Below are 22,362 nucleotides of genomic sequence, written 5' to 3'. Positions count from 1 at the left end.
ACAAGGTAGAAATTATAAAAAGAACCAAATGGAAGTTTTGGAGTTGAAATGTCAGTAACCTTCTCATCTTGAAGAGGAAGGTTTCAAGATGGCTGAATAGAGCAGGCTGCTTTCCTGGCTGCTTGGTAGCATAAAACCAAGAAAGCAGACAGGCAGCTTCTCAGCAAGGTGGGTAAACAAAAATAGAGGGGAAGCTTTATTGGACTTTAAAACTGGACACTCAAAGCAGATAGGGGACTCAGGAGATTGGATATAATAAAATAAGGAAGAAATCTCCAGCACCGCAGCTGCTGCCACTCCAAGAGCAATTGCTCAGCAAGCAAGGAACCCACATTTTTAGGAGGACTGAGGCTTGTCTCCATATGGAGAGTTTAGAGATCAAAGACATGGCCCAACTAAACTGAAAGGCAAGCTTGCACAATAGCCTGTACAGGAAAGAAACTGCATCTCCCCTGGCAGTGGGCAGAGGAAAGAGGAAGGGACCATTTTGCAGGTGCAGTGCCGGTTGGCAGCTGAGACGTGATTCCTGGCAAAAGTGAGTTTGGCCCAAAATACAGGCCTGGAAAACCCACACTGCATGACATAACGTGTGCCTAAGTGACCAGGAGAAAATCAAACACGGAGAGAGGTTTACACGGGGGACAAATGGACAGGAAACCCACTCAGCTCTCCTGCTGCCAAACTGGCCACTTGCAGGACTGGCTGGAAGAGACTTTCCTGGCTGGGAATTCAAAAGGATCGGGGCAGGAGAGACTGCATTTGGAGACTGAACCAAGACCAGGAAATTTGGGTCTTCAAGTGATAGAGTAGACTAAGAATTGGCTCCTCCACCACAAGTGGAGCCCAGGGTAGATCCCTGGATTGCAGTCTTCCAGCATGAATAGGCAACTGCTGGGCCCTGGATGTGTACTGATTTAAAATCTCCAGAACAACTGGCATCCAGCGAAGTGCCTGGAGCCTACCTAAGCCTAACCACCCCACTCCAGGAGTTCCTCTTTTACCCTAGCAACTCTACCCTAAGGGTGGAGCAAGCATCATACTCCAAACAACCGCACCTAACTGCTGAGAAGGGAAGCTGAGAATCTTTTGAACTGCAATAGAAACATTTCTTAAACTTTTCATCAACTTTGTTTTCTTTTTTCTTTTCTCTGCTTAAGTGTGACCTTAATGGTTCATGGACATTTATACATATTTATGTTTTTTTTTTCTTTTCTCATTTCCAGCATTTTTGAAACCAGTTATTTTCATGGATCATTTCTTTGATGACCATAAAGTTTGATTAGTATATTTCAGGTTTTTTTATTTTTTATTTTTTAAATTTTTACTTTATATATTTTTTCTCCTACTTAACTGTTTCCCTTGAATCTCTTTCTCTCTTCTTCAGCTAACTGCCAATTTCTATTGCTCTCTCACTCTTCAATCTTTTACTTCTATCTTCTCTCCTCTTCCCTAATAATCATCATATCCTACATCATTTCTGTTCTCTCCCTGTCTACCATTCTAAATTATAAACCCATTAGCAAACTTACTGTTTTTATTGTAGACAACAACCAATCACATCATTTATGTTTATTGTGACATTGTAGACATCATAGTAGGAATGATTTGGTTTAATGCTGTATACTGTTTGCATTGGTTTTTGTTATTATTTGTTACCCCCTAAATGGTGAGATACTGGAAACTTTCAAGAACACTCTAAGTCACAGGGTAGAAGCTCTACTGTCTTAGATCCATACTGTTAGATGGGTAGACACACAAAGAATATGAAAAATCAAGGGAACAAATCACCCCAAACAACAGAATCCATTGCCACCACAATGTTAGAAATGTTAGATGAAAAGTTTAGATTGTACATATAATTAAACCAATCGGTGAGGTAAAGGATGATGTAAAGAGTAATGTCAGAGAGAAACTACAAGAAATGAAAGATCACTTCAATAAAGAGAGATTCTGAAAAAAAAAAAAAATCAAGCAAATGAAGGAATCAATAAGCCAAATTAAAAATTCAATGAAAAGCATCACCAACAGACTGGATCACTTGGAAGAAAGAGTTTCAGGCAATGAAGACAAATTATATGATCTTGAAAATAAAGTAGATCATGGAGAAAAGATGTTAAGAGACCATGAACAGAATTGCCAAGAAATATGGGATAACCTGAAAAGAACAAATTTAAGATTTACTGGAATAGATAAAGACTTGGAGATACAAACCAATCTTGTCAATGAAATAGTAACAGAAATTTTCCCAAACCTAAAGAATGAAATGGAAAATCAGATACGGGAGACTTACAGGACCCCAAATATACAAAATTTTAACAGACCCACACCAACACACATTATTATGAAAGTGCCTAACACACAGAATAAGGATAGAATTTTAAAGGCTGCCAGAGAAAAATGACAAGTCACATTAGGGAAATTAATCTGGATCTCAGTTGATTTCTCAACCTAGACCCTCAAAACTAGGTGGTCTTGGAATAATATACATCAAGCTCTGAAAGAAAATGGATGCCAGCCAAGAGTACTATACCCAGAAAAATTAAGCTTCAGAATCAACAATGAAATAAAAACCTTCCACATTAAACAACAATTAAAAGAATTCACAAGAAAGTCTGCTCTACAAAATATATTCAATAAAATATTACATAAAGAAGAAATGCAAAAATGAAACTGAAAACCAGCAAAGGGAGGAAATACACTAGAAGAATAATCAATCAAAGGAGAAACCAATTCAAATTAAAAGCCAGAAATAAATCAAAATGATGCTGGGCATGGTGGCACATGCTTGTTATTCCAGCGGCTCAGGAGGCCAAGGCAGGAGGATTGTGAGTTCAAAGCCAGCCTCAGCAAAGGCAAGATGCTAAGTAACTCAGTGAGACCTTGTCTCCAAATGAAAAACACAAAAATAGGGCTGGGGATGTGCCTCAGTGGTTAAGTGCCCTGAGTTCAATCCCTGGTAACTCTTCCCTAAAAAAAATATCAAAATGACAGGGAATAAAAATCACATCTCAATAATAACATTGAATGTAAATGGCCTAAACTCCTCAATCAAAAGACATAGATTGGGCAGACTGGATTAAAAAACAAGACCCAATAATATGCTGTCTCCAGGAGACTCACCTCATAAGCAAAGACATCCACAGACTGAAGGTAAAAGGATGGGAAAAAACATACCATTCACATGGATCTCATTAAAAAGCAGGAGTTTCTATCCTCATATCAGATAAAGCAGTCTTTGAGCCAAAGTTAATCAGAAGGGACAAAGAAGGACATTTCATACTACTTAAGGGAATTATATATCAACAAGACATAACAATCATAAATATTTATGCCCCAAACAATGGAGCATCTATGTACATCAAACCCTTCTCAACTTCAAGAATCAAACAGACCACAACACAATAATACTGGGTGACTAACACACCTCTCTTACCACTGGATAGATCCTCCAAACAAAAACTAAATAAAGAAGCTACAGAACTAAAAAATACAGTTAAAACTGTAATAAAGATATATTAGGTCTCTGGTAATCTCCATAGTTTTCAGGTAAGTTGGCTACAGTTGAGAAAACTAAGGGATAGCAGAGTAATTTACCAGGAAAAGGCTCTATTCTAAACCTCTATGTTCTCCCATGGGGAAAAGGGAAAATGGGCCTCTTGCAAAACTTGAAAATGACACCAGAGGCCAGGTCTAGGGTGTTAACTGAAGAAGAATTCTGGAGATGAAAGAGATGAAAATCAGAAACAAATAAAATAAATATATAGGGAAAGAATGGAAACCTAGATACACAGAAGGAATTTCAGTTTCATCACATTAAAGGATGTGATAGAGACTGACTAAAATCTCACCACACTCAATTCTTCTTCATGGATACATGCAGAGACTACTTCTCTTATCCTACCTTAAAATAAGTGAAAGACCATATAAACAAGTTCTGACCAATGGATGAGAATAATGGATGCTACTAGGGGTCTGTATATGGAGCAACCCACAAGATTCCTTGTCATCTCTTTGGTCATTGGTCAATTCAGTGTGAAACACACAGCAGAGATCTCCAAGGAGAATCCAGAGGATGGAAAAGACAGAGATGGAAGAGCTCTGGATCTTTGGTTTACTGCTTAGAATAGATCAGACCAGGAGAACTATGTGACTTGTACAGTGATGCTATGACATGAGAAAGAAGGAGACTTTTACTGTGTTAACTATTAAAAATCTGGGGATTATTTGTTAATAAGAAAGGAAGGAAGGAAGGAGATAGAGGAAAAATTTAAAAAAAGGAAGGAAGGTAGGTAGGTAGGTCAGTAACCAAAACAAAAAATCCAATAGTAGATGTGAAATGGCAGAAGGAAAGAATCAATGAAATTCAACATAAGCTGATATATGCAACCCAAAAGAAAAGAATAAAAATGAACATGGCCTCAGAGAAATATGGACACCATTAATCACACCAACACTCATATTATGGAAGCACCAAAACTGATAAAAGAAAGCAGCAGAAAAACTGAAAAAACAATGCTTACTTTTTTCCTAAATTTGATGAAAAATGTTAATTACATATCTAAGATCCAAGAAAGCCAAGTATGATGAACATAATACCCACACAAAAAACAGAAAATAATGTGAGACAAAGGGAATATCCCAGAAACAATGGAGGCTAAAAGAATGACATATTCAAAATATAAAAAGGGGGGGGGAAGCTGTCAACCAAGAATTTTATAGCCAGAAAAAGTTTCTTTCAAAAATGAAGATGAAACAAAGACATTCCCAGATAAACAAAAATAGAGAATTAGTTACTAGCAGACCAGTCTTAAAAGAAATACTAATGGAATTTCTTCAAACTTAAGAGTGAGCCTGAGTAGCAATGTGAATACACAGACACACACAGAGCCCCAGTTAAAGTAACTATATAATTATACAGTATAAATATATACTACTTCTTCATGCTTTTCTTAACTGATTTAACAGCTGACTTCTCAACTGCATAAAACTGTATATACAATTTGTAATGGGGAACACATAGTATGTAGAAATATAATTAATTGACCACAAAAGCACAAGGAAGGTTTATGAGCAAAGCTGTACTAGAGTCAGAAAAATGACACAAGATGACAGTTAAATACCCAGCAACAAATAAAGGGAATCTCAAATGGCAAATAAAAAGATTAACATAAAACTCTTCTCTCAGCTTTTTTGAAAGACAAAAAGTTATAACAATGTATTGTTATATTTATAACATGTAGATATAAGATGTATAACAATATAGCAAAGAGAGAATACAGCTGTATAGGAGTACCATTTCTGTATCTCACTGGAATTTAGTTAAAATAAATCTGAAGCAGTGGACTGGGGTTGAGTCAGTGGTACAGCACTTGCCTGGCATGTGTAAGGCACTGGATTCAATTTTCAGCACCACATATAAAAAAATAAATAAATAAGGGCCCCCCAAAAATTGGGGCTGGGGTTGCAGCTAGTGGTAGAGTGCTTGCCTAGCATGTGTGAGGCACTGGGTTCAATTTGCAGCACCACATATAAAAAAATGAATAAGATAAAGGTCTATCAACATCTAAATTTTTTTTTAAAAAAATCTGAAGCAGTTCTGAGAGCAACCACTAAGAAAACTTTCAAAATGTGGAAAAAGATTATTAAAGTAACTAAATATTGCACTGGAAAATAATGCAAAAGAGGTAAAAGCAAAAATAAATAAAACATAGGAAACAAAAACAGCAAATGTAAATCCAATTAAATAAATAACATTAAATATAAATGAATTAAATGATCCAATCAAAATGCATAGACTATCAAACTGGATAAAAAACAAGATCCGATGATGTGGTATCTACAGGAGACATTTTATATTTAAAGACAAAAAGAAGCTGAAAGTAAAAGCTTAGAAAAAATATATTCATATATATATATATCATGAAAAGAGCAAGCATAAGTTGGAATAACTATACTAATATCAGATAAAACAGACTTTAAAACAAGTCTAGAAATAAAGGAGGATATTTTATGATGGTAAAAGTGTCACTCAATAGAGACTATAAAATTAGTATAAAAATATATACACCTAACAACAGAGCCCAAAAAGACATGAAACCAAAATTATTCATTACTCAATAATGGATAGAACAACTAGGCAGAAGACCAAAAAGGAAATAAAAGACTTGAAAATCACTATCAGTTAACTAGACTTTACAGATATATATAGGATTCTCTACCCAACAATAGAGGGGTACCCATTTTTCTCAAGTGCACATGGAATATTCTCCAGAATAGACCACATGTTAGGCCATAAAACAATCCTCAATAAATTTTAAAGAACTGAAATCATACAAATCATTATCTCTGACTGCAACAAAATAAACCAGAAATAAGAGAAGAACATTTGGGAAATGCACAAATATGTGGAAATTAAACAACATATTTCTAAATAACCAATGGGTTAAAGAAGAAATCTCAAGGGAAATTAAAAAAAAAAAATACTGTGAGCAAAGCTGTACTAGAGTCAGAAAATGACACAAGATGACAGTTATATACCCAGCAACAAATGAAGAGAATCACAAATGGCAAATAAAAAGATTAACAAACTCTTCTCTCAGCTTTTTTGAAAGACAATACCAATACCTTTATCATCTTTCTTCCGTTCTTTAGGGTTTCATTTGTTCTTCTTTTTTTACTTTGTTTACTTAGAAACCAAAATTCTTTTCTAGTAGAGGTGTTGTATAAATTTCTCTTTAAATATATCTGTAGCTGCATCCCAAAAATTGTATATTGCATTTTCATTGTATTCACTTCAAAATATTTTCTAATTTCTGATTTCGTGTCTGATATATGAATATTCAAAAGTATGTTATTCGGTGGCTAAATATCTGAGAATTTTCCAGAAGGTTTTCTATTATTGATTTTTAATTTAATTATCTTCTGATCAGTGCACAATATTGTGGAAAGTGTATCACATGCTTTGCAGGGAAAAGGCTGAAAAATTCTGACACCCAGGAAAATAATTTAAATAAAATAATAATATAAACTGACAGGCCAGCTAAAAGATAACTAGGAAATAACAAAAATGTTAATTTGAATACTAAAATATATATTGATGAACTAACATATCTTGGATTTGCTTCAAAAAATTCCAGAGTGAGGATGAATGGAGAGGGGGAAAGACCAAGCACAGATGAGGTTTGATGGTGGTTCATAATGGTTCGTTACATTATTTTACTTTTATAAACATTTTAATTTTTCCAATTAAAATGATGCTGGCGTCTCCCGCTCAACTTCAACTCTCCCATGCTGGTGGGAGCCGAGCGCGCCAAGATTTCCACCTGCGCGTGACCTGACACCTCAGTGACGCCGGCCGCCAGCAGCTAACCTTTGCCCCCGGCACCACCGCGCGCACGACCGGGGCAGGCCTAAGGCGGGTCCTCAGGACCTGCACAGCGGGTGACGCCGCGGCAGCCACACCCACCGGCGGCGCGGTGACAGCTCGCGAGGCTGAATGCCTCACTGACAGGTGCGGCCGCCCTCCCTGCTCCGCCCGACCGCGGCCCACGTCCCGCCGCCCACGAGCGCCCCCGTCCGCCCCCGCGCGCACCACCTGTCGGGCCAGTGCGCGCGCGGCCGGCGGCGGACACCCCGCCCAGCTCCACCGGAGGTACTGGCAAGGACGGCCCGAAGTCCCCAGAAGAAGAGAGTTTTACCGGAGAGTGGGCCCCACACAGGCGGTGTCAGTACTCTCGATCTCCTGCAAGATCCGCTCGTGCTCCGGAACGGTGCCCAGAGCCTCGCCGCTCTCCGCCATCTTGGCTGGAAGCTGAGGAGCCGGCGAGGCGCGGCGCCGCGCGAACGGCGGGGGCGAGCGGCAGGTGGTGCGAGCGCAAAGGGCGGGGCGGAGCGAAGGACGGCGCGAGGGGCGGGGGCGCGCGGGCGCGTGGCCCGCCCGGGCACGCGCGCCGCCGGAGGTTGAGCCACATCGCCTGGAGCTCTTTTCCGCGACCCGCGCCTAGTTGCCTGACGCCTGGCCTTTTGGCTGTCACATACACTCTTGTATTCTGTGTGCCAGACCCTCTGCTTCAAGGTAGTGAAGGAGGTGGCCCTTCCGTCATCCTCAATCTGTAATAAAGGATACGGGAACGCTGAACAAGAGGGCCTGATGTTCTCTTAGTGGTGGGGAGACAAGGTCAGGAAAACGTGCACCCACGAAAAGCAAAACTCTGTATGGTAGTTAAGATTTATTTTAGGAACGAGCAAAAATATCCTGATGATCCGCTCTGAGTGGATTCGTTTCCCCTGCCCAAAGCAAGTCCACAGAAGTCATCAAATTATATATCACAGAGGAAATAAATTAAAAACTTAAGAAAACTTAAACAACAGGAATTTAGGACACTTAATGGCAAATATGCAAAAGAGGGCCCAGAGCGATGTGTGATTTCATGCCAAAGTCTTTGAACCCAAGTGCCCCCAGGTAGGGGTAGCTGGGATGTTAAGAGGTGGGCAGCAGAGAGGTGGAAAGAGAAGTGGGCGGCTTGAGCAAAGGTACCTGTGTAGAAAAGTCCTGCTTAACAACACTTTTTTGGGAGTAAACCAGTTGGTCTTGCTCAAAGCAGCCACCGGGGAAGATTACTCAGGGACAGTGTGTGAACCTAGCCTGAGGGACAACTATTTTCTGGTCTCCATTAATCCAAGGTTTTGAGCTTCCCTTTGAGTTGGCCAGCCCTGTCACTATTCACCTGTGTGACTCACTCCCTTCAGTGAGCCTCTGCTAGAATCCTGTCTCCTTCCTCTCCTGACAAAAAGTCCTGGGAGTTGAAATTGCATCATAGTTAAGAGCATGAGTTCTGAAGTACCTTCAGCTGACTTCTTTGGATAAATGTCACTGCACAGCTATGTAACCCTGGGCAAGAATCTAATCCCTTTGTATCTTGTTTCCCTATCTGTAAGTGAAAATAATAATAGTATCTACCTCATATTGCTATCTCTCATTAATTTTCTGTTGTTGCTATAACAAATGACTATAAGCTCAGTAGCTTAAAACAACTTGGGCATATTATCTTATGGTTCTGTAGGTTAGAAGTCTGACATAGTTCTCAATAGGCTACAATATAGGTATCAGTGCCACTGAGTTCTTTTCCAAAGACTCCAGTGGAAAATTTGTTTCTTTGCCTTTTCCACCCTCTAGATGCCACCCATATTCCTTGGCTTATGACCCCCTTCCTTTATGTTCCCTCTATGTTCTTCCTTTAGGCCAGTAACATTACATCTCTCTGATCATTCTTCTGTAGACACATCTCCTTTTGACTCAGACCAGAAAAAATTTCTCTGCTTTTAGGGATCCATGCAATCAGATTGGACCCTACCAGGACAATATTCCATCTTAAGGTCATTAATTTCAGTCATGTCTGTAACATCCCTTTTGTCATGTTCCATTCACAGGTTCCAGGGATTAGGATGTGAGCATCTTTGAAGGGCCATTTTCCTGCCTGCCATACTTTGAAAGGGTCCTATAAACATTACTAATTGCCTTTTCTTTCTGTCCTCCTTGGAAAAATCAACTCAAAATTTATTTGCTTCATAAAGATTTCCCCAAACTAATCGGTTTTCTCCAGTGACTACAGATTCAACTTACCACATCTATCCACTCCTGCTATTATTTTAATAACTTATTTTGATTAGTTCCTTTTTTTATACATTCGAGGGTTTTATTTGTTTTGTATACTTGATCCTCCATGGAACCTCACTGCACACTGGCATGGAAAACCAACGTAGTCTCTTCTACATGCAGCTGCCCATTTCATGAGGAAACTCATTGCAAAGCAGTGTGAATTCATCAAATTTGTCCCATTTTCACTGCCTTGATGGCACAGGAGAATCCAGACCTCCTCTGAGGAATCTCACTTCCTTGTGCTTCAAGAATACAAAGAAATAGAAAGTCTCTTCCCAAATTCACCAACATTGTGACACCATGGTAAGGTCCTTGAGTTCAGATGACTTTTTTATTTTTTTTGCAACTTCCTATAGTTCCTCATAGAATTCTGCATATAGATGAGAGAAAACTGGAGGCATTTTAAAACCAAACAGTAAGGAAGCTCCAAAGCCATCAAAATGATTTCAGAATGAATTAGAAAGGAGTATTCCAAACAGGTCTGAACAGAGATAGGAGTTCGGATTAATCTGTATTTGGTGACAATTAGGAATTGAAACAATATAAAAATTGTAAAACTTTTATTCAAACTTGCTCTTCATATATTGACAATAAATATAACATCTTAGTGCTCACTTCAGCAGCACATAGTAACATTGGAATGATACAGAGAAGGTTAGCATGACCCCTGCCCAAGAATGACATGCAAATTCATGAAGCATTCCAATGTTTTTCATCACTTGCCATCACCTAGCTGCCTGCACTGTCCTTTAGGGAGATGGAGATCATTAAAGGAAACTGAACATTGAAAATAATAATAATAACTTTAGAAGTTGATTGTTTTTATCCCCTTGATAAAAACCACAACACTGGCAAAGAATGTTACCTGAAATTCCCTGATGCCCTCTTTTATCAAGCGCTCCAACATAAGAAACAGTATAAACTTTATCCACTTCTTGTTGTTAAAAAATATATCCTTAGATCAAACCAAATATGTGTATATATAAACTTCATATAAATTGTTTTTTTAATCAAATCCTAAAGAACAACTTTTTCCTTGACTAACTGCCCCTCCCATTACTGAGGCTCGAGTACCCAGCATTAGCATACCCTGACTACAGGTTCAGGGACGAGAATAAACCTTTTGAAAATTGAATTTGAAACTGAATCATAGAAATATGAGGACCATTTTTATCTCCTCCTACAGCGAGAATAAAAAGCTAGTTCTCTCTGCAGGAGGCAGCAAACTATTTAGCTCAAAGTTACTAAAAGCAACCAGAATTCATAGCTCTGAAAAAGTAGAACAAGGAAGGAAAGGAGAACAGGGCATGTAGCACAGGCCAGCTCCCTATTTGGCAGCCATCTCCTGGGGTTTGTTTCATGAGCACTTGTTATCAAGACCTTTTCCCCTTCTGTTCAATCCTGACACCATCTATCTAAACCCAGCTCCCAATACCCTGCTCTGGGAAGCCAGGCCTAGGCACGCCTCTTACCAGGCCTATTTCAACACCTGCCCATAGAAGTTAACTCAACATAAGCAGTGGTATCTTCTATCTTCTCACAATTCAACAAGGAAGGAAGATCATTTACCACTTCTTCTGTAACAGTGTTTGCTATTCCTCTCTGTGACTTCTGACAGTTCCGTTAGTACCTGAAAGCTTGTACTAAGAATTTAAATACCCAAAATAACTAACTAGATTTTTTTTTCAGTGCTGGGGATCAAACCCAGGGCTTCAAACATGCTAAGCAATGCACAAGACCCTGGGTTCAATCCCCAGCACCAAAAAAAAAAAAAAAAAAAAAAAACTAAGCAAGCACTCTACCATTAAACAACATTCCCAGCCTGCTAACTATAGGGATTTTTTTAAAATAATTTATTTGTTGTCAATGGACCTTTATTGCTATTTATTTATTTATTTATATGTGATGCTGAGGATTGAACTAGAGCCTCACACATGCCAGGCAAGTGTTCTACCACTGAGCCACAACCCCAGTCCTAACTACAGGTTTTTAATCATGCATACATATAACAAATATGTAAATGTGAAAGGGGAAAAAAAATCCTACCCAAAGGATAAATGATTTAATTAGTCTGGTCTGAGGAGGTTGGGGGACAGGGTAGGGCACACAGGCATTTCACTTGCATATTGGCAGCAGAGATTCATTCAAAATCTGTCCTAGGACTCCTGAGAGGGAAAAAGATAAACCAGAAAGACTGGCAGGGTAGGGTTTGCATTCTGCATCCAGTATGAAATTAACCAGCAAAGTAAGAATTTGACATATAAATAAACTCTTAGTCATTAACAACTTATACTTTGAACCACTTGTCCTCAGACTAATAACCTATCTTTAGAAAATTCCTTCAAGAGGGAGGTGGTAGAATGCAGTTGCCTGGTCTGGCATTTAAATGCTTAGGGTCAAATTCCAATTCATGTCTTACTAGAAGTTAAGATTCAGGGAGTTAATTGTCTAAGCCTCAGTTTCTTCAAGTGTGAATTAGGGACCGAAAGAGTCTCTAGCTCACCAAATTCTTTGAGAATTAAACAAGATATTCTATTTGTAATGTTTAACCCAGAGCTCAATTTACATTAAGTATCAGAGACTAGGATTAGTAGGCATTTTTCAGCAAACCACATAACCCAGCATTTAGCATCTTCTTTAATAAAATAAGGATAATAACCAAACCCACAAGCCAGACATGGTATTATGGCACACACCTACAATCCCAGCTATTCGGGAAGCTAAGGCAGGAAGATTGCCAAGTTCAAGGCCAGTCCCAGCAATTTAGCAAGCCCCTTCCTCAAAATAAAAAATGAAATGGGCTGTGGATGTAGCCCAGTGGTAGAGCATTCCTGGGTTCAATCCCCAGTAGCACAAAAACAGACATACAAATGGTCCTTTTTCTAACCATTGACAAAGTAGTGTGATTGTGTGTGAGGGTTTATGCACCTGAACCTCATTATTTCTGAACCCTCAAAGGATGGAATGCCTGAAATCTGTCTCCTGCTGTTATAGAGGAGGAAAGAGGAACACATCTTGGTTCCAGATCCACTTTAGTTAGTTAGTCCTCTGAATCTTGTAAAAGGCAAGTGCCTTTTCATGGTCGTTGGAGGCAGTGCCCATCCTTTGAAGCATGTATTGTGGTGGCAAACAAATTGCTTAGTCTATCTCCACCTCCAGGTATTGCTCCTAAGCCAGACACAGGGACGTTGTATGTACTGTTCACTGCCCAGCCCACTATCTTGTAGATAATGGGCACTCAATTAATACTTGTTAAATGAATGATCCACATGCAAATATTTCTCATGTTAAGCTTAATATTGTAAAAGCATATTTTACGAGGTGGGATACATCTCCACACAGAGATTCTCCTCCCTGCTCCTGGCTATCCTGCAGCAGACATCTGATCTTTATCCTCTCCAGACTTTGCTAATATCATTCAGATGTTTCTTAAGGAGTTTTAGAGCCCTTCATATATAATTGCAGAACTGTAACAAAATGTAAAGCACAAGTAGCCATTGTACATTGGTTCTAATAAACTAACCCTTCCAGGTTGCTTCTAGCTGCTTATCAGATAACCAGCCACAGGGATTCTCCTACCTAGCTTCCACCTTCCCTTGTTGGTGCAGTGACCCCAAGTGGCCATATTGTGCAAGTGCAAGAGAATAAACAAAGCCCAGCCCTTCCTGGGAGGATTCCTGCTGCAAAACCATGTTCAGGAATTTGCTGTTCCATAAAGATCTGGACCCCACATGGAGAACAATAGAAGGAAATTTGAAATTGCAGCCAAATAAAATCATCTTTTCATGAAATATGAACCAGTTCTCAGAGGAGTTTAAAAGTAATTAGCCCCAGTTTTATTCATGCAAAAACTCTATTAATTGTTTGCTGTGTACTAGGCTCTATGCTAAACTCTCAGACATGGCAGACTTGGGGGTGTTTGACCTATTCAGTTGCCCTTGGTTTAATATCTGCCATCACCATTTCATAATTCTTACTAATTTTTTAACAAAGGAGTCTGAATTTTTATTTTGGACTGTGCCCCACAAATTATATGGCCAGTCCTACCCTTAACGATGTACTGAAATTACCATTAGTGTACTTATCCCAAACTAAACATTTTTAAATGTACAGAGCAATGAAAGAATAATATGATTTTCTCTGAGTTTCATTCTCTTTCCTTCATAGTTTTCTTCCCGGCTTATTACACAAACTATTGTCCCTTTTTTTCAATTTGACCGTCCTGTCCAGTACATTCTCTATTCCTTGCTGTTTCTTCACTTAGCTTCCTTTAATGTCTTTGCACTTGTCTCCCTCTTCTCTCCTCTCACTAGTCCTATTTTTCTTTCTTTTCTCTTGACCAAAAATGTTTAGAAAGGTCGACAATGTAATGAAACAAAATAAAAAGAATAGCTGACATTTACTCCCTAACCACTCTCTAAAATAACCTCCCTGTTTTGTTATTCTTCATAGTATTTGTTATCCATTTTTTAGGTGTAGGTTTCTGATTCCCCTCCCTAAAATACAAGCTCTCTGTGAGCAAGGAATTTTCAGGTCTTGACCTAGCTATATCAATTGTACCCTGACTATTGCCTGACATATTCTACTAGGCCATTATTATTTATTTATTTGCTGAATGAAATGAGTGAATAAGCATTTGCTATGCAGGAAACATTACATTGAATACATTTCATGCCTAATTTAAACAATCCTTTCAATACTCTTTTAGCAATTATAAAGGCAAATTTGAAACCATGTCCTGGTTTCAAACCATTCACTTAATCACAAAATAAATAAAGCTGTCTTTCTGGTTAAAATACTTGGTTCACAAGTATATATATATATATACTTTTTAAAATTTGTCTAGTGTTGTAATGAAGACCAAAAAAGCTAAATGTATTAGTTAAATGTTCTTCAATAATTGGGCAACTGTACCATCCACTCTAATTAGGGACCCCAGACTTTCCTGAGGTATTACAGAGGCAACAGGCCTCAGTCATGGTTGGACCTGCATTTATTTTTTAACTATTTTCCCAGACTCTGTTTTATACCCACAACATGTATCATATTATATCATTCTTATTAGAGAATAAATGAGGTCATGATATTGCATTAGTATAAAATACATTTAGGAACATGATTTTAATAATTAATAATAATGTATTGTATATTTCAAAATGCTAAAAGAGTAGATTTTAAATATTCTCTTCACAAAAAATAGACCTAATCATTTTATCTAATCATTCTACAATGTAAACATTTCAAAACATCACATTACACCCAATAAAAGGGTTGGGATGTAACTCAGTGGTACAGCCCTTGTAGTATGCATGAGGCCCTAGGTTTCATCCCCATCACCATAAAAGCAAACAAACAACAAGAACAAAAAAATTATACGCAATAAATACAATTATTATTTGTCAATTTAAAATAAAATTTTAGCCAGGTACAGTGGCTCACTCCTATAATCCCAGTGACTTGGGAGGTTGAGGCAGGATGATCATTTCAAGTTTAGCCTGGGCAACTTAGTGAGAGTTTGTCTCAAAATTTTAAAAAGGATGAGGAAATTATTTCAGTAGTAAAGCCTCCCTGAGTTCAATCCCCAGTACCAAAAAAAAAAAAAAAAAAAAAAAAAGTAAAATAAATAAGTATTTTAAAACTTTAAGAGAGGATTTTGAATGTCTCCAATATAAAGAAATGATGTGCCTGAGGTTATGGGCATACCAGTTACCTTGATCAGATCATTACTAAACATTGTATACATGTATTGAAATGTCACACTGCTCCATCAATATGTACAATTACCATGCGTCAATTAGAAATAAAATATATTTCAAAATTAGGAAAAAATCTAAATAGTGATCACCCTGGACATTTAATAGACAAATACATGTTCCTGAATAAGCTCTTCCTTGGTGACCACTTAAAGTATTTCCCTGTGCCCTTAAGATATAAATTAACTCTACATCTTATCTGAGAATCTGTTCCTTTTAAAATGCAGACTTCAGGGGGAATGATTCTTGGGGAAAAAAGGAAGAAAAGAAAGAAAGAAAGAAAGAAAGAAAGAAAGAAAGAAAGAAAGAAAGAAAGAAAGAAAGAAAGAAAGAAAGAAAGAAAGGAAGAAAGAAAGAAGGAAGAAAGAGAGAAAGAGAAAGAGAGAGAGAGAGAAAGAAAGAGAAGGAAAGAAAGAGAGAGAAAGAAGGAAGAAAGGAGAAAAAAAATATATTTGTTATCTGTCTGAACTTGATGATGATATGTTTAAAAGGATTTTGTAAGGTTTTATGGGCAATTTGATTTAATTAAATACTAGTATTTGGGTTGTAGGTATACTTCTGAGGTCTCTACTTTCTTTGTTGGATCCACCAACTATCTTTATAAATTACTGAGCCTTTTGTACCTGACTTGTGGCTAAAATACTAAGATAAAAACTACAAAATCCTTTTTGAAAAATTCACATAACAATATTTCCCTCCTGCTTAGAATTTCAAGATGCTGTACCTGTCTACTTTGTCAAGACTCTAAAGTACATATTAAAAATATAGATGTCTTAAATGACACTGGAATATATATATATATATATATATATATATGTGTGTGTGTGTGTGTGTGTGTGTGTGTGTGTGTGTGTATATATATATATATATATCCCAGATTAGAAAATAGTAGTAGTAGCTAATATTTCCTAAGTATTTACTTTGTGCCAACCAGGCTTTGTGCTGAACACTTCATGTCCACTAATCATTTGAGACAGATTTTATTATACTCTGTTACAGTGTCAGAAACTAAAGCTAAACCACACAATTAATAGGTATCTATTCCAAATCAAAACCTAGACCTTTGATCTTCATATACTTACTAGAATAAGATAGAAAAGAAATCTTATATTTCTATAAAATTTAAACAGTAAAAGCATTCCAGAGTATCTATAGCTGAATGTAACTAGTTAAATGTTTTTGTTTTTATATCATCCTAAGATTTTTATAGTGTTTACAGTTTGGGTTTTTATTTTTTTAAATATATTTTTTGTCCTTTTCTAAAAGCTTGTTATCTTCATTCCTAAAAACTTTAAAATCAAAGAAATATAATATCCTGTTTGCTCTTAAACTGGTAAAACTTCATGGTCAGCTTTTGGAAAAGAGCCCATGAAAGGCTGTGAATACAAGTGTGAAACAATCATGTTATCATAAAACAATCACAAAAATTTCTTCTGGTACGTCATCTTGTACAATTCCCTTTTCCTCCTATTTTTTTCCCCAGCCTTCTGCAGGCCCTTTTTTGGCTCTGCCCGCCTCTACCTCCCACTAACTTTGCAGTGCCCTCCAGTGTATCTGCAAGTTTCTTATCAGTTAGGCTCAGTTACAGCAACAAAACACACTGTGACTTCTGAGCCAAATCAATTCAGACCTATTTTCAGGGCCTGTTCTGAAGGGCTAACAACACACCTGCAGGACCCTAAGAGGCATGATGAGCCCCTGGCTATTTTCTGCCCGAGTCCACATCAATGGGGAGTGGTGTTTAAAGGGTGAAACCTGGCAGCCCAAAGTTCTAGTGTGAATATAGCAAAGATTTTCAAGGCTGAGCTGGGGTTGTGGCTCAGTGGTAGAGTGCTTGCCTAGCATGTGTGAGGCACTGGGTTCGATTCTCAGTACTGCATATAAATAAATAAATAAATAAATGTTCATTGACAACTAAAAAAAAATTTAAAAAAAAGATTTAGACCACTGGTATTGCCCTATCAGAAGACCATCACTGCTGTCACTAATTTACCAGAATCATCCTAGAAAGAAGGCTTTAGACAGCTATTATCAATGCACCAGCATTTATAGGTTGGTTGAGACCCACTGTCCTTCTCGTTCAAGGAAATTGGTAATGCTGAGTCAAACTTAGTGTCCTTCAGCACAACTCCAAACAGCCATTAAGCATCCCAGGGACAGACACATCCCCTAGAGGGACAAGTTGGCAAGAAACCAGGTATATCAACCAAGCAGAGGGACTAAAGTAATCAAGAACAAAATGAGAACATCCAGTGGAAATTAGCATTGGGTTACAATATGAAGAAAAGAGTGATGCCCAGGGCAAAAGGATTCGTGCAGTAAAACCAAGTCCAAACCCCACCTGGGGGTGAGATTCAGCCTCCTCACATTCTGCCAGCGAGGGGGTTTTGAATGCCCAAGGTGCAGTAACACTGCCAGTGGCACTGGGCCTTTACCTTTCTCCCTTTTTGTCCTACGTAATCACCATCCACATGATTAACATCAAATTCCACTTTCCGCCCTGGAATTTATTCCCCAATTCAATTTGTACAACGGTCTGAGTTGGCTTTAATGGATGTTTCATTGGCAACGGAAAGAGAAGGGGGGTGGGAATAAACATAGTATCTCTACCTTGAAATTCTCCTTCCAACTTAATACTATAAGCAATGAGAGGTACCATGCTTTACACAGAGAATAAAAACAAACATAAGACCTCAGAGTCCTCCGATTTTTGCCCACTCTTCCATAAAGGGGGCCAAAAGTGCTGACCCAAGGGCCTAATGGGGGAGTCAGGTGGGAAACCGGCTGTACCCCCTGGCGGGAGCTTTGCTCTGGGAGCAGACACACATGAAGTCAGGAGAGGAAGGAACACAGCCTGGAGCCGGGAGGAGGGTAGGCCTTGACAGACATTGAGTCTCCCCCGGTGACATTAGCAGAACCCCTCTGAGTTCTGAGTCACTGAGCTCTCTAAGTTCACCCTATCGAGCAGCAGCAGACCCCCACCTGGCCCTGATCTGAACTCTGACCTTGAACAGAGCACCTCAGATTCCTACCTGAAAAAGAAGGTGACAGGGAGAGGACATTAACAGAGTTTAGGATTTTACAGCAGAGCAGGTGTGTTGACTCAATGCCTAGCTCCTGTGACAGGGGAAAAAGCAGACGAACTCTCCGACATTCTCTCAGCCTCAGTTCCCAGGTGCACGTTTTTCTCTCTCGCATTCTCAGCCCCGTTATTTTAATGTCCCAACTTTTCTCTCACTATCCATTCTAAGGCCTCGAGGTAGGGCCTTTATGGCTCTGGAAGACCATCAACTTCCTGCCAATCCCTTATCCGACCTCTCTACCCTTTGAGCTTGAGTTTTAAAATACTCTCATCTTCTTCTTTGCTGAAATGACAACGTTCTTTCTGAACTGCCTCCTTGCTTTTACCTCATAAGGTCACCATTAACTCATAGGCTGTTGAATCAGTTCAACCAATATTCCTCTAGCTACTCTGTGACAGGCACTGTGGAAACTGCTACAGAGGAAGACACAAGGAAGCTACAAGGAAGACACAGGTCATACCCTCGGAATCTTCAGCCTCGATGTGATTATAACCTAACACACACACACACACACACACACACACACACACACACACACACACGAGAATAAATGCCTTGGGTTATTTGGGACTTCAACAAATAGAGTGTTCATATCTAGTAGGAGCAAACAGGGGAGGCTTCAAAGAAGAAATCATTTGAGCTGGACTTACAAGATGGGTTAGGTTATTGGAAGGCAGAAATAAGAGGAAATAATAAGAAAAGGGACAGGCTGGGGGCTTGGCTCAGTCAGCGGTAAAGTGCTCGAGACCCTGGGTTCAATTCTCAGCACCACATAAAAATACAAACATCATGCCCACCCACAACTAAAAAATATATCTTAAAAAAAAGAAAGAAAAAGGAACCACCAACTCCAGAAGGAAAGAAATTTCTATGCATATTGTCAAGTAGTAAACAGTCCAGTTTGACCAAAATGAAAATCCTATATTTATTTTTCAAACTCCACATCATATCTGCCCACATGAGCCGATGTAGTCCATAAAAGCAGTTCCACTAGAAAACCAATGGCATGGATAGGTATGTTTAAAAACGCATCAAATGCCAGTGTAAGATGTCTTCATCTAATCAAATGACCAGAGCAACAGTTGTGTCTAACATTGTCCCAGATAGAGTCTTGTGATCTGTTCTGTGACTCCATTCTATTCCCCAAAATAACATCAATACATTTTAGCAGTAGCTTTTGCAAAAGAGGGCTCTCACCCTTGCCTAAAAGCCCAGACACAAAGCTAAGGGGGGCATTCCAAGCCCACTGGGTGATGGCGACAGGACAGCACCTGGGGAAGGTATCTGCACTGTCTCCACCCTCAAGAGTGCTGCTGAAAGAATACCGTGGCTTCCAGATGACAAAGATGTTTTCTTTAAGAAGCTCAGGTAGAAGACCGGTTCTGGGAATGTTTGTCCTAGGCAGAGAGGAAAGAAAACACGCGACAACCAAGGCAGGACCTCAGGTCTCCCACCAGAGAAAGACAGCAGAGGAGGTGGTTCTGGATGGATAAAGTCTGTGCATGTTGGTCAGGGGTGTAAGACCAGGAAAGAGGAGGAGAGGGTCAGGGTTGAAGGCTGAGGGCTCTGCAGCAAAGGCCACAGTAACGTGCAGACCACCTACACTCCCTCTCATTTTCCTTTAGACTTCTGACCCAGCCGCCAGGCAAAAGCACAAGTTGTAGAAGGTGCTGGTTGGTACAAAGTACAGTACGATACAAAGTATGTCCCATATGGAGAAAATCACTGTGCTTCTTATTTCTAAAAGGCAGTAGTTTCTTCTGTCTATTGAACAGGGTAAAAATTATTTGTCCTTCTTCACAGAATGTTTGTGATGCTCAGACAGAATGAAGGGGCACGGAACAGTTATAATGGAGTTGTAATTATTTCACAACTGCAACTACATATTGATAGTCCAGTAACTAACCAATAAAACAACAGTTTTCTGTGGCCCCAACACTACCCTAAGCCTTTCGAAAACATTCAAGCTATGTTTAATACAAAATAAGATTCAAATATATGGGAGAAATTTATTCAGGTTTAAACTGTAGTGGGTTTCAAAGTACCTGGCCCTAAGACCTTTCTGAGAAAGAGGTAACATTAAAAAAAAAAAATCCATTTCATCTACAAACTTTAGTCAACAAATATTTATTGATTGTCACTATCACATGCAGTGACAATACTGATAAGTGTCATATCTAGGCAGACACTCAGAGAGAATTAAAAATTTAAAGCTGCCCTTTAACACAAAGACATACTGTCTTTCATTTTAATCCTGTTCTTGAACTGTGCAAATTAATACCCATATTACCAAAGAAGCTATTTTTAAATCTTGTATGGAAATTTAAAAAAATACAGATTTGAAAGGTCAGCATACATCCAAGAGAGCAGCAACAATATAATACAAAAACATCCTACATTTTTTTCTACAACTCACACCTACCCAAATATAAATTGGTTTCATTGGTACATCTAATCATTATAGATGTTTTTCACTTAATGATATTTTAAAGAAAGAAAATATTTTTTTTAATTTCAAAGAAAGATATCATAAAGAAAGCAATTAAAACCTCATATAAATGAAGACAGAATATCTATTTTGAGATGTTATAGGTCCTTTTTGGTCACTTGAAGATCATTTATATTTATTAACTATGTGGTAATGAATCAAGAAACAAACAGTGCAAAAAAGTAAATTATTTATTATAATTTCTTTAAAGATAAGCAAACTGTGAGATTATAGAGCTATAACTATTTTTAATACTATTTTTATTTTTTAAATTCTGTTATTTTTATAAGTATAAAAAGAAAAGGAAAAGACCATCGTATGGCCACTGAAGAAGAAACAATGAAATATAAAGGTGCCCTACCTTAGAGTAGCTTCAATGGGCAACTCAAAAGATTGAATCTCAGCCAGGACATTCTCATAAGTTTGATCTGTGTCTTCTTCCAACATTGCTCCATATGCCCCTGATTTTCCAGCTGCAGACATCAGATTTTATAGGAAAAATGATTGCAATTTATAAAATAAATGCAAGTTCCCTTACAGTTGTTAAGAGAATCCTCTTGCTCACCCAAAGAAGCAACAAAAACAAGCTCGCCGTCTGATCTCATGCTATCGGAGTCCTTGCTTCCAAGAATGTTGCACAGCTGTTGCTATCCTGTGCCTACTTAGAACATTTTACTTATTATTAACCTTGACACAGTTCACAAAGTTCCTGCCTAATGCCTGCTATATTTATTCACTTGTTTCTCAGAGTAACTATAAGAAAGAATTGGAACCATTCTAACTATAAAACTTTGTTAAATACATTTGATTTAATAGGCATCTATTTTAATAATATTTATGCTAAATACATAATTCACTGTATTAATGATATTGACATATGTTCCTGATTATTCCAGCATCTCTACCCTTGCCCATAAACCCAGAAAGACAACTTGCCTAGGAAAACTGTAACGTCCTATGGAATGTGATTTTGAGGTCTCTGGCCTAGTTCCTTGCTCCCAGTATCCTTTGCTTCTCTACCCTACTCTCTGCTGTGTGAATCCCTCCATTCTAGGGTCATTAGTTCTTTTCCCTCCTGTTCAAATGCATAATGCTCCCGGAGGCATTTAGATTTTAATCCTTAATCAGTCACTTATGCCTCGCTGTGAATGAGCTTGCAGGATACTTTCTTCAGAATAGGGTTTGCTGGGAAAGAAGACAGAGCGTGAATATGTCAGAATTCCAGAGAACTGGTTGCCACCAAAAGACTGAGTACAGGAACCAGAGGCCCAAAATGTCAATGGAAAATTGCCTACAGTCAGCCTCAAGTAGGCCTAGATCTTCCTTACCGAGTTCAACCTCAGACTTTCTTGCTCTGAATACAAGAAAGTGGTTATTTAA

The 22,362-nt window shown here is 38.5% G+C and overlaps 1 protein-coding gene and 1 non-coding gene across 5 annotated transcripts in view; one reads left to right on the top strand and one right to left on the bottom strand.

Moving 5' to 3' along the window:
• Positions 1-21,528, bottom strand: part of Exoc6 (exocyst complex component 6) — a 185,457-nt gene extending 163,929 nt beyond the window's left edge. Inside the window, exon 1 of one of the 4 annotated variants that reach the window (XM_047553573.1) lies at positions 21,344-21,528. In XM_047553573.1, coding sequence (XP_047409529.1) covers positions 21,344-21,465 — 122 coding nt within the window. In that variant the 5' untranslated portion in view covers positions 21,466-21,528. Of the gene's footprint in view, positions 1-7,697; positions 7,841-21,343 lie in introns of those variants that run through there. The other 3 variants (XM_047553576.1, XM_047553578.1, XM_047553574.1) reach the window with 3 other exon arrangements.
• LOC124986093 (U6 spliceosomal RNA) lies at positions 10,268-10,370 on the top strand. Its single transcript, XR_007108993.1, has one exon. It is a non-coding gene; the product is annotated as a U6 spliceosomal RNA (small nuclear RNA).
• Positions 21,529-22,362: the final 834 nt, after the last annotated feature.

The sequence above is a fragment of the Sciurus carolinensis genome, chromosome 5 (genome assembly GCF_902686445.1).
Source record: "Sciurus carolinensis chromosome 5, mSciCar1.2, whole genome shotgun sequence".
NCBI classification, from domain to species: Eukaryota; Metazoa; Chordata; class Mammalia; order Rodentia; family Sciuridae; genus Sciurus; species Sciurus carolinensis.
Note: the sequence above shows the minus strand (reverse complement) of the source record. Positions and strands in the feature narration are given on the sequence as shown.